The 12,195-nt window shown below is 50.5% G+C and overlaps 2 protein-coding genes across 2 annotated transcripts; one reads left to right on the top strand and one right to left on the bottom strand.

Moving 5' to 3' along the window:
* Positions 1-990: 990 nt before the first annotated feature.
* LOC128277433 (sorting nexin-8-like) lies at positions 991-6,486 on the bottom strand. Its single transcript, XM_053015886.1, has 7 exons — positions 5,455-6,486; positions 3,183-3,280; positions 3,016-3,107; positions 1,777-2,322; positions 1,592-1,709; positions 1,344-1,523; positions 991-1,282 (listed from the first exon to the last, which is right to left on the bottom strand). The coding sequence occupies exons 1-7, from the start codon at positions 6,104-6,106 to the stop codon at positions 1,229-1,231; spliced, it is 1,740 nt and encodes a 579-aa protein (XP_052871846.1). The 5' UTR covers positions 6,107-6,486; the 3' UTR covers positions 991-1,228.
* Positions 6,487-8,276: 1,790 nt separating this feature from the next.
* On the top strand, positions 8,277-11,988 carry LOC128267222 (uncharacterized). Its single transcript, XM_053004022.1, has 5 exons — positions 8,277-8,660; positions 8,728-8,800; positions 8,893-11,069; positions 11,135-11,276; positions 11,351-11,988. The coding sequence occupies exons 1-5, from the start codon at positions 8,277-8,279 to the stop codon at positions 11,458-11,460; spliced, it is 2,886 nt and encodes a 961-aa protein (XP_052859982.1). The 3' UTR covers positions 11,461-11,988.
* The last annotated feature ends 207 nt before the right edge of the window (positions 11,989-12,195 follow it).

Genomic DNA, 12,195 nt, shown 5'->3' with positions numbered 1-12,195 from the left:
ATCCTTACGGCTACGCAACACGGCTGTTAGCTCAACACTCATGGGTAGTGATCATTTTCTGCTTCCGATATCCGACAAACGTCTGGCCAAAAGGTACAATGCTACCAATATTATTGCTTCCCACCCTAAATGATCGCGCATCGACTGTGCGCGAGTGTGCGCGAAAACATCATCCCCGTTTGGCCCTTTCAGGGGGAACCGATTTGAAGTCCTAAAATTAAACAAACACCTTTCCGGTTCTTTTCACGTCCACCCTGTGTAGTCATATAAATATATATATATACGTAATTAGTTGCGCATCGGTGCACCATAAAACCAAGATCTCATGCGAAAGAAACTGCAACTGCACCGTGGTCACCGCCACCGAGCCGGGAGACAAATAAAAGATGATCTTAATTTAAAAACGAACACAATGATCTACCATCAAGCAGTAGAAGCTTTAGGAGAGAATAACTATAGCACCCGCCGGACGGCCCCCACCGGGTACGGGTATCGCAATCCTTCATTTCGTCCAATCACAATCGGCGGTCTGTTCACAAATTCAGCGCACGTCAAATCAAAGTGCAAACGATTGAAAGTAATCCTCACGCAAGGACCTCCCCAGGCTGTCTCTCTCACACTTTCTCTCTTATTCTAACAATAAGCCAACCAATACAATATGCCATATCGCGTCACGCGTCATCGTTCGCTTCACCCGATTCGGTTGCCGTGTGTACTCTGTGTACGTTTTATGATATTAAACTATTCGAACGGATTGTAAATGTAAAATTGCCAGCTACAGCAGCAAGTTAGTGCAAAAGTGCGGCGCAGCCAAGCGGCACACGGCCGCAGCCGCCAGCCCAGAACTGCACACGACATTCATATGCGATGAGTCACTAAACGAATTATTATACATATTTGTATCGAAACGTCCCGTTGTGTTCCTTTCGTGACCCATGATGACAGAGCTCGAACAACAACCTTTCCATCGATGTTCAAATATTTGCATTAATTTATTACAGCACTCACCACGTGCGGAAAGTTATAAACAAATTCGGGTGCGGCTAAGTCAACACTAAGTTTGGCCTATTAAGCGGCAGCGGCAAACCACACCAGCGCTCACTGTTAAGTGGGCTCTCCTCCGGTTTTGCCCGTTCCGGTGGCCGCTTCACGTGGCACCGTTCCCTGTGCTTCCGAATGTCGATTGTTTTGTCCTGTTTAGTGCTCCTCATCTCTACCGCAGCTGTCCCTAGAGCAATTTACCGGACTCGCTCGTCACTAGTTCGTGCCATATTTTGGCCATCTACAGTGAAAGAGAACGGCACATATTAGTAAGCCCCGGGGGGAACCGAGTGGCCAGCTACCTTTTGATGGTGTTGCTGCTCTTCGAAGGCGTACGACAGGAGGATCGAGGGCAGCGATTGTAGGTACCGTTCGATAAGGTCGGTTTCACTGCGGGCACAGCTGAAGGCGAAAGCTGAGCGTCGCGCGAACTTGCTCACCTCCGTAGCGGGCTCGTCATCGGGAACGTCCCTATCCATGGACTGTGGGAGGGAAAGTACAACTAAAAAAAACCGTTCCCCCTTGGCTGATCATCTCCTAAGCCCCATACCGTCGTGGTGAGTGTGTCCGCCGTTTTTCCTTTCACTGTACCACTTCCGGTGGCAGCCTTCGCGAGAGCTTTCTGGTAGTCGGCAAACGCACCCCTCTCGATGCGTTCGCATAGGTCACTGAAAAGGGAAAGGAAAAATTTTAATGGTTCAAATTTTCGCGGCTTTCCGCACGCATCCGACGTACCTGTGCGCATATAATGCATCGAGCAGCACGCGCAGCCGTTCGATAACGGCCCGATGTTGGATCTGGACATACTTTTCGCACAGCACCGTCGCTTCGCCCACACTGGTTCTCATATCGTCGAAGCAGCGCTCCCCAAACACGCCACGTAGCTCATCGCTCTGCAGGATCCGATCGATGGTGGCCCGCTCGGTTAACTGTTTCTTGGTGCGTCTCGCCTGATGATCGAAAAGCTGCATCAGCTGACCGATCGCGTCCTGCACACGGTGCATCCGCGTTTTACTCGCAGCCAAAGCGCCCATCCCATCCACGGTCGGTAGTGACACATCTTGTCGTAGGCGCGCGAACTCGTCGATCTGTTTCTCGTAGGCTACGCGCATCCGGTACCGATAGTCGGTGGTAACGTCCTGCAGGAAGATACTAACGAGCGGGGATGCTTGCAGCACGGGATGGAGCGACACGAAGGTGAGCCAAGCCTGTAACCCTCGGCGCCGTTCTTCGAGCAGCGAATCCAACATCAGCTGTTTGGGCGGAAGTGCTGGTAGCGCGCTGCAGGGTGATGGAAAGGGAACCAGATGAGGAACTTGGGAAACCGCAAAGTACTAACCGCTGGCCAAGGCCAAGCAATCGGTCGCAATTAGCACAAATCTTTTGCCGTTGCAAGGGATCATTACAGAATGACTGACCGCAAATAATTCCGTTCTGGCTGGAGCCCTAGAAAACCTTGACGCAGGCGTCCTACTACCTTTTTACTTTGGAAACGATCGAAATGCTGTCTATGCCTCGAATCAAAATTGAAGATCATCTGAACGATCAGTTGGTAGTCAATATTGAATGTTACTACTATTTGGTTTACTCCCAACTGAAAGCTAAAGAAAAGATCGTTTACATAAACCGCACGTCGCTCGATATGAGCCAGCTAACCGATCGCGGAGCGTCGCTGATCGATCGTTAACGGCCGATAACGAGGTACAACGACGCCTTGGACCCTACGGAGCCATTAGACATGCCGGTTGCCGTGGCGCGCGTGTGCCTTTGTTCGATTTTAACATCCAAGGTACGGTTACTTATCGCCGATTCATCACCGTCACACGCCTCTCCGATCTGTGGTAGGCATTTTTCTTGTTCATTTGCTTCGAGGACACCACTACCCTCAGTAGAGCACACGTGCTGCTCGTCAAGCGTTAAATAACGCACGTTCACGGTGTAGCTTGCTGGCTTGTACAGCGGAATGTCACTTACCGATAGGGATACTTCTCCATCAGATAGCAGTGCAGCGTGACGAAGTCCTTGTACCGCCGACGGACGGGCTTTACGGAGCCCTTTCGTTTGATCTGCAAAACAAAAACCGCCGGGGGATGAGTTTGATCACATTACCTAACGATGCGCGTTGCGGTCTGCCGCCTAACCTCGTATTCGGAATGCTTCAGAAACAGGCCCTTTTTCTCCGGCACCAGCTTGATGCTGATGTGGCGTTCATTCAGTTCGCGCACCGTTGAATCGTCGACTACGGACAGAAGAGGCCAGAATTCGAAGTAAAATGCGTTAAAGATCCGATCGACAGGGTCACCTACACTCGATTGCTAGAAGATTGTGGCACGCGGAAGGATCACTTTCAGCGGGAGGATCCATTGCAACCGACCAAGTTCTGGACACTGATCACGATTCGCAAGTGCTACGCGAGATTCGTTTGTTTTGCTAGAACCGCGTGCCGGAGATTGAAGGTTGTGGTTTACTTAGTTTTGACACCTTTCGTCGATCAAATCGATCAAATTCGATCGGTTCTGTCCGAAAGCAATAAACGATAAATCCCCTTGTATGACCAGGAGCAAGGTCAGAGGTCAGCAGAATAATAGAAGGAATGGATTGCATTCGTTCGAACTGGCTCTAGTGGTGCCCACGCATCCACGGCACTAATTAGAACTACATTGAAATAGAACAACACTTTGTGGCCGGTGAAGATTCCGGTACTATTAGCAATATTTTTATATTTCATCGTGTATTCAAATAAACAATCAAAGAGCGTCACAAGCACAAGCCTCCCTCTGAAGAGATTCCGTGAAGTTAAAGTCCCCCTTTGTTTACGAACAGGAAAGTGATGCGTAAACCAAATATTTGGCCCGCGAATTTAACTCACGCTGCCACACGCTAGAGTGAAGTTAAAAACAAAAACTGCTCCACTTTGCACAATCCGACCCACGGACTGTCCACTCGTCTGATTATCCAATTACTACCGGTTGACTACGCAATACACGCACGGATCGTTCCAAATTGCTGACCCCTCAAAACCAACAAAAAAGGCGCCATACATTTGTTCGATCGACTAAGCAGGCGGACTTTCCTCAAGGTTACCAAGGTGGCGATCCAGCATTCATTTACAGCATTAGCAGCAGGACGCTAAATACCGTCCAGCCTAAATTGTGGCACTCCTGTGACATAAATCACTTCTCTACAGTATTGCTTTGGGACGTTTCGGAGAGTTTGTTTTAAAACATGAATCAGTCGACTTCCATCTGAACGCGGTTGTTCACGAGCTGCTAACGTTAGCGCTATTGTTTGCTGCACCACATGTTAAAATAAAAAAAATCCCATACTCTATTATGCATGCACTTCCGTGCATTGTGGCAAGGCCACGGCAACCATGTGTCTAGGCCGGCCCCCATCGCAATTGCATCCACCGCGCTCAAAACCACAGGCCCCGAAGGCCACAAGGTATTTATGGGGATCGACTGACCTTCACCGTGATCTTGACTAACGCTCAGCGAGGTTGAACCTTGGGGTTCACTTGTTGCAACCTTGCATACGCGCTCAGCTAATTAAACTAAAAAGAAAATTAGTTCCTTTTAAAAGGGTTCAATGGTTCGAGTTTGTGCTATTTTCTACACCGTCTGAGGTGCCTTTCAAAATATTATCATTCCGATCACTATTAATGTGGGTTTCGCTACTTCAAGACAAAAAGCTGCAAATGGCTTGAGCATTCGAAATGATTCCATTACGAACTAGCTAACCCATTTAGACAACCTGTACGATAGGAGCGACTTGAAAGTTTCTAATTTTTCCATAACCGAAGTGGGACGTAAATTGATCTGCAAATTGTTAGTAAACGGTCACACGCTTCTCGAGTGTCGCCACCCGTGGTGCGAACAGTAATCACAAACGTGTGCAGTTTTCGAAGCTCCGTGGCGTCAATTTGTTCCGCAAACCGTTTGGATCACCAACGCCAACGTATTTTGTTGCACGTGGTTAGTAATAAAATCAACAACGGTATACAAGGCCATATGGGGTATGGCTAATTCGGGGTTCGATGGGGGTTTAGTGTTCTCTGCTTATCGGTTTGCCGATAAAAAACACTGATTTAGCGGAATTCAAAATTCAATTCAATTGTTTTGGTTGGTTCCTATTTCCGGAGGCCCTCCTCTTCCTTATCAGCTGTTACTAGAGTTGTGATTTCATCTCTTATCAGCAACCAGTGGCCACAGTAGATCACCGATTGGCACTGGTTTTGATTAACGACATCGTAAACTTTCACTGCTATGTGTAAAATTCAACAGAGCCGACACTTACGATGGCAACATTACCACCCCACGTGTCGCCGGGCGATTTACGATTAGTCACAGGCAGGCGTGAGATAATTGGCGTGCTCGTTAGTACGAAGTAAAATAGCTGGCTACCTCAACTCACCACTCGATTCGAAAGATAATGCCACCGACGTTGATCCCGACGATGGCGAAGGACCTTGCTCCGGTACAACGAAAGCCACCGCCTGGGGTGAAAGTTCCGTCGGCAGCGAAATCATCGCCCCATCGCTTGCACCACTGGGCATTCCGTTCGGTTGACCATTCTGGCCGGGAACCGCTATGGTGGCTGTCGTTACGTACCCGTAGGCGCTCCTCTCCACAGTAAAGTCAAGCATTTCCGCTTCCTCCTCATCCGGCCCACCGCCGGCATCCGAATCGTCCGTACAGTCGCTGTCGGAGAAGGACGAAACGTAGGCAGCTTCCGACGAAGCAGCGGCCGATATGAACGTTTCACCAACCGACGGGGATCGGGACTGATCGAGAATCCCCGATCCGTTGCTCCAGTTGGACGCCAGTTTCAATCGACCCCCGTGGGGGTGATGAATGTCGCCACGGCCAGCGCCGGCGGATTGATTGAGGGTGGCGGTTCCGTTCATCGCCGGACACAAAACATCCCTCAGCGGAATCGGGGCGGCAGCATCCACTGTCGCCGGTGGCTCTCTAGCGAGAACCGCTGCCGTAAGTGGAGATGACGATGATGATGGTGCTGATGCTGGGACTGGGTGATGGAAATTCGTCTCAACCACGGCGGGCATGTTCTTCGGCAAGTTGGGCTCTCGCGCTCACTTTTCACACTTTTCTCTCGCGCACTGAACGTCGAAATGAGGAAAACTAGGTATGGGCTGGGCAGAAGAAAGCCCGAATCTCAAACTTTATCACAACACACACACACACAGTCCGTCATAGAGACTGGCGATCAATAATTGTGTATTTTGTGCTGCAGAATGCACCACATCGCGGTAACGGCAATTATGTGGTGCACTTTTATTTCGATTTTCTCGGGGGACAACGTGGGCCACAATGAGTTCGTTTCGATAAATCACAGGCCCAGCAGGGCAGGACCACGCATCGCGCGGTACAGGAAACTGCACGGAAAAACTGCAACACGACCGGAAGAGGAAACTCGGAAAACACACGACCGATTTTTCGGAGGCTCGCCGAACGAGTGAGGAACGAGAGAGCGAACTGTTCGGTTTTGCGTGTTTCTCCCGCGGTGGCCACTATGGGGAATTGTATGCGATAGGCGGACATATTGTGTTTTAGGAAGAATCTACGGAATTTTTTGAACGTTTTTGTTTTCTTTGCATGTGTTTTGATTAAATTCAACATTTTATGTGTAATACACGCGTTCCAGTATATTAAATAACCTTTTCTCGATATTTTATGGTAAACGCCTGAGCTATGCAATCTGCGTGACACCAACATGTTTTAATGCATAATTTGTTTGTGCGAATTCTGAAACATGTAATTAGTACCATCCAAAGTATCCAACCCATGGCTATTATTTAAACGTTTGATAGAATACTTATTAGTCTATTGTTTCATCCAAACTCAAATCGATATTTACTTGATGAAATGCATGATAACCCACTGAAATAGAGCCAATTTTAGGGTCAGTGCCCGAATGAAAGTATCTTCTAAATTGTGCTCCCTGGACGATTTTCTTGTGCGTGTTGTCCTATCTTGTCTAAAACACTTATGCTTTCCAAAGCTTCTTTTCCCAGACAACCTAGTGCTATAGGGGTCTGTAGTATTGTAGTATTATATCTTCAACATGAGCCAACCCAAGGAGCCACGAGCTTTCGAATCGCCGGCGTGCCGTCGAAGCGGACGGTCCAAAGGACTGCCCTAGAGTGTAGAACGGACGGTCCATCGGACACTGAATCGGACATAGTTGCTCCTTGGGATATGCCCCAATAGAAACACATATTCACTTACGTCCTTACCTTACTTACCAGGAATTGTCGCAAATAAAAACAAAACATAAAGAACTATGACACGATTTATCATTCACGGTACATTTTATCCGCTTTGGACCGAAATAATGTTCCCGCTAGGAACGAGTAACGGTGACTTTAAATTACCGCTGTCTCGAAGCCACAACGTACGCAGCCATTTTGGGCTGCGGCCACGCTCACACACACGCACACACGCTCCTCGGTTGCCGCCCGAACTGTACACGGTACACTATTAGCGAACGCACCGAAACAAGCAGGCTGTGCTGAGAGCATCAATATCCCGTAGACGGCGTTAATTTGTGTGATTTAGGCAAATTTTAACCATCTGCAGCGTACTTCGAAACGTGTTTCGTTCGCAGAAAGTGCGAACAACGAACGGTGTGTGAAAAAAATACGTTTTGCGCTCGGTGCGTTCGGAGCGAACGAAGGGAAAAAACCACGGTCTCCGGCATCATATTCATCGGCACACGGACACTGGGTAGAGAACGGCTTCGTGGAGGAGTACGAATTATTACGGTTTAGTTCGGATTTGGCTGTTTCGCATCCTCCGTCAAGGTGAGCAAATTGTCCAGTTTGTGGAAATCCAAAGTGCCAAAGTCAATCAAAGTGCCAAACATAAAAATTGACAAACACGCTCGCTTGTGTCTACACAACGAGCTGTCCTGCATTCAAGTTCCCATGCAACGAAAACCGCTGGCAATCGTATCGCTTGCGTTGTAACGGTGAATGTGGTGTTAACAGCATTAAAGTGGACAACGGTCTCCCGGGAAGGACATTGCAAATGAAGCATTTACCGAGTTGAGCGTTTCGTTAACGTAAGCGATCAATGCTTTCTCGTGAGCCGGGGGTACCACTTAGAAATGGCACTGAATTGCGTGCAGGTCATAAAAAGGGGGTTCAAAAACAGTATCTATTTTCTTCTCGCTTCTTTTCCGGTCAGATTCCGGCGCTCAAGGCAAGCGGTACGATGGGTAAGGAAATCGATCCGGCCGACATAGGCAAACACGCCGACTTGATCAAGAAGGCACAATCGGACATCGTCTACTCGGATGTGCTCGTGTGTGGCCGCTGCCACACCGTCTTCCATCTGGTGGAGCTGTTTCAAGAGCACAAAGAGAATGAACCGGAATGCCGGCGTGCAACGAACACGCTCCACCAGTGCGATGAGGCGCAGGCCAAGGTGTGGGCCTTTCTGCTGTGGAAATCGGCCCAACGTAACGCCATCAGCAACGAAGGCGACAAATCCGGCGGGAACAACTCGTGGAAGCTGTACCAGTCGTGGGTAAAGCTGGACGAATCTGTGCGAGATACGTGGATCGTTGCCGGAAAAACGATACAATCCTTCACCAGGGTAAGTGGCCATTCCCGTTCGACTCTGTGGCTTTGAATAATAGTTTGTTTTTCTCTTTCTCTCCCAGATCGGCAGTGGCAATCTGCAGGAGATGCCGGTGAAAATCACCAAAACTATTCTGGAAACGGACTCAGGCAGAGGTATAGCCGGATTTTGGCATCTGCTTAATCTGTAGCTTAGTGGCTTGGCTTATTTTAATCGTTTTCTCTCAAACACCTAGCATCGTCCGGAGCATCCGGTGCAGCAAATGCGGCAAATCGGACCACACTGCAGGGCCGCAAACCGGGTGATTTAAAGCCGCCGGTGAGCGGGCTTGGATCGCCTGACGCGAAGCGTGCCACACCAGCAGGTGGCTTAGTCGGAGTACCCGGCAGAAAACCGGACCCAACCAACGCTGTCCTAAAGCCGCCTGTCACCAAACGTGCGTTCGCCAAGCGCACCTCTCCGAAGACGGGCGAAACCGTGGAGGAGGAAGTGGAGAAAATCTTGGCCAAGCGCTTCAGCCCGGTAATCAAGATGCACGAGTATCTTGTGAAGTGGAGTAAAATGGGAAACGACCAAAACACGTGGGAGCCGCTTACGCACCTTCATTCCTGCCAGAGTATTCTCGAATACTTCGAAGTGCAGCTGGCCAAACAAAAGGAGCAACGGGCGGCCACGGCAGCCCGCACCTTACAGCAGCAGCAGCAAAATAAGGCGAAAACGGTCGGGACGCCTACGACGGCTGCGGCATCGAATACGGCCACGTTGGCGGCGGGTGTGACAAGAAGTCCGCTGTCACCGCAGCGTCCGGGACGCTTTTCTAAAACCAGCGCTCTCGATCGGGTGAAAATGTGGACCTCCGGAAACCGATCACCGGGCGATTCGGCTGACGGTGGTGGCGACGATTCGGTTGGTATCAAGCGCAAGCTGGAGGACACCGATACCGACCACACCGGTGCCGACTCCACAGCGGACGGTTCGGGAAAGAGGGCCAAAACGGAACCGCACATGGCCATCAGCGAAGCTCTTAGCAAGGTTAGCCAGACTGGGAACGTGAAAATTTTACCAGTGTCGGCTGCGGGCAGCAAATCGTCGCCTTCCGGGGCCACGGTAAACGGTGCCGGGACAGGTGACGGTTCGCAGAAGACTGCGGACGCGGCCGAAGTGTTGATTATCAAGTCACCTCGCGATAGTTCCGTTTCGAGTGGTATCACTCGGAAACCGGGCGTTCAGTCCTCCGGAACATCGCCACGAGGCGAAGCGAAGGTGAAGATCGTGAACCGGTCAGAACCGGTAGCGCACGGAATATTCAAAGTGGGTACCGATGCGGGAGCCGGTACGGCGCTGACTTCGCCACATGTGGTCACTACTAGCGTGGCAGCTCCGGCGGCGGCGACACGCCCGGGACCTATCGTCACCAACACGCCCAACTCCGTGGTGAGCGGTGACGTGACGACACGCTTCGTTCGCCGCAATGTCGACGGAACGCAGCAACTGGTCAAGCAAACCATTCGCAAAGCGACAAAGTTTGTTTCGAGCACACCGACCGCCCAACGGCCCGGCGGCGCGGTTGCCACCCGTGTTGTCGGTAGCGCGGTTGCCACACAACAGAAAACTGTCCCGTCGGTGACGACGTCGGTCGCTGGGGTGCAACAGCGGACATCAACTTCACCACGGGTGGCCACCACCGGAACACCGGCCGCACGGGTTGGCGTGAAGGGTAACGCCGTCGGGGCAGGTGTTATGCGAACGGCCATATCCACGACGCCGACGGTGTCGGCGGTTCCGGGCGCTTCCTCTGAGCAAAAGATAAACGCCCTCCGCAAGCAGGGTCTGAATGTGGTCAAGCGGTCCGTACCGGTCGGTAGTCCGGCAACGAAAAAAGTAACAGCTGGTATGGCCACCAAGGCGGAAGAGGATGATGAAGCGCTAGGCGACGGATTCCCGTCCAACCTGTCGCTACCAGCACCGCCGAGTCCGCCGCGTGCCCTAACCCTTTGCCCGGTGACCGGCAAAGTGTTGGGACAGGCGGAAGGCGAACCGACACCGGTTCCGAGCCCCGAGGAAACCGAATCTGGCACACCGACCGACGATAAATCTGGCACCAGTCATCAGAAAACGGAATCGGGCGGGCTTGCCGAGCAGCAGCACCAGTTGACGGACCCGCAGACGGAGGTGCACCAGTTGCTGACCAACGAAGACGGCTCGCCGATCATCGTGGCCGGTGAGGACGGAACTCTGTACCAGGTGGCGGGCAAGAATGCCGAGGGCCAAACGATTTTGATTGCGCAAGGTGCGGACGGTGAGCAGAGCTGTGTGCTGATGGCGGCGCAGGAAGGAGAAGATGATATCACGAATGGCGCCGCGTCGGGGGTTCTCACGCTCGATGCAGCGGTGTCCGAGGCGGTAGCTCAGGTATCGCAAGAGGTGAGTTGGACACGATGGCCACGAGCCGGACGAGAACAAGAAGGTCATTCTACTTTTCATTGCAGGGTCAACAGTTGAGCGAGGATCAGGTGGTACAGTTCCAGCAAGTAAGTGGCACCCCCAATCAACAGCTAACGATACAAACGGAGGACTCCCAAGATGGTCAAATAACGGCCGAAATCGTGCAAGCGGGTCAACCCTCGCCCGGTAAGCGGTTAACTGGCGCTGTGTGCTGAAGATTGTTTTAACCCGTTTTTGCATCTCTTTCTATTCCGCCACAGGTGGTACGCGTCAAGTCGTGCTGATGCTTCCCAATGGCTCGTTCATGATGACGGAGGTAACCGAAGAGCAGTATCAATCACTGAACTTAAACAACCCCACAGAAGAATAGACTTCAGTGAATTGCGCTTAAGTCATCTTCATTCGTTACTTGTGTCGGTTTATCTTTTTTGTCTTCAATCATTCGTTTCTCTAGATTTCTAGGCGTAAGAGTATGCGTGTGTATTGTGTATTTTTAATTTTTTTAATCATTTCATGTTACAACGGCACTATACCGTCTAGTGTAAAAATATGTTCTAAGAAGTAACAGTAACTTTGCTATTCTACCAGACAGGTTTCCGGACGTAACTGCCCGCTGCCAGAGTAACATTAGTTTGCGAAGAGTAGGATTTAAAAAAAACGATTTTGACTTCAGACTGCCCGTTGTAGGGACACCTTTTCTCGTACGTTTGTCGCTTACCGATTGCTGCCGTTAAGCAATCATCTTACTAATATAAACTAAACGCTCAGCAGCGTTAGCCTCAGAAGCAAAGACATTGTCATGGAGACAACTATATTTAGAAGGCGATTCGTCTACTTCGGTATAATATCCAATTGATGCACTAATTTAAGTTCCCGTTAGGATGTACCGAGTTCGGAAGTACAATGGCGTAATCGTCGTTAAGTTTAATTTAGCCTCCAATAAATAGTATGGACTACTGATTTTATTTTGTTGCTAGCTAGCTAGTTTTGCGAGCCGCTCACCACCGCAAGCGTGAAGCGAAGAAGGTGGCCGCCGGTGGAAGAAAAACGCTTCCCGCTGATGCAACGCACAAAACGTCATTTCGTCTCATTCCGAGTGGCCGAA

This window comes from Anopheles cruzii, chromosome 2, assembly GCF_943734635.1.
Source record: "Anopheles cruzii chromosome 2, idAnoCruzAS_RS32_06, whole genome shotgun sequence".
Taxonomy (NCBI): Eukaryota; Metazoa; Arthropoda; class Insecta; order Diptera; family Culicidae; genus Anopheles; species Anopheles cruzii.
Note: the sequence above shows the minus strand (reverse complement) of the source record. Positions and strands in the feature narration are given on the sequence as shown.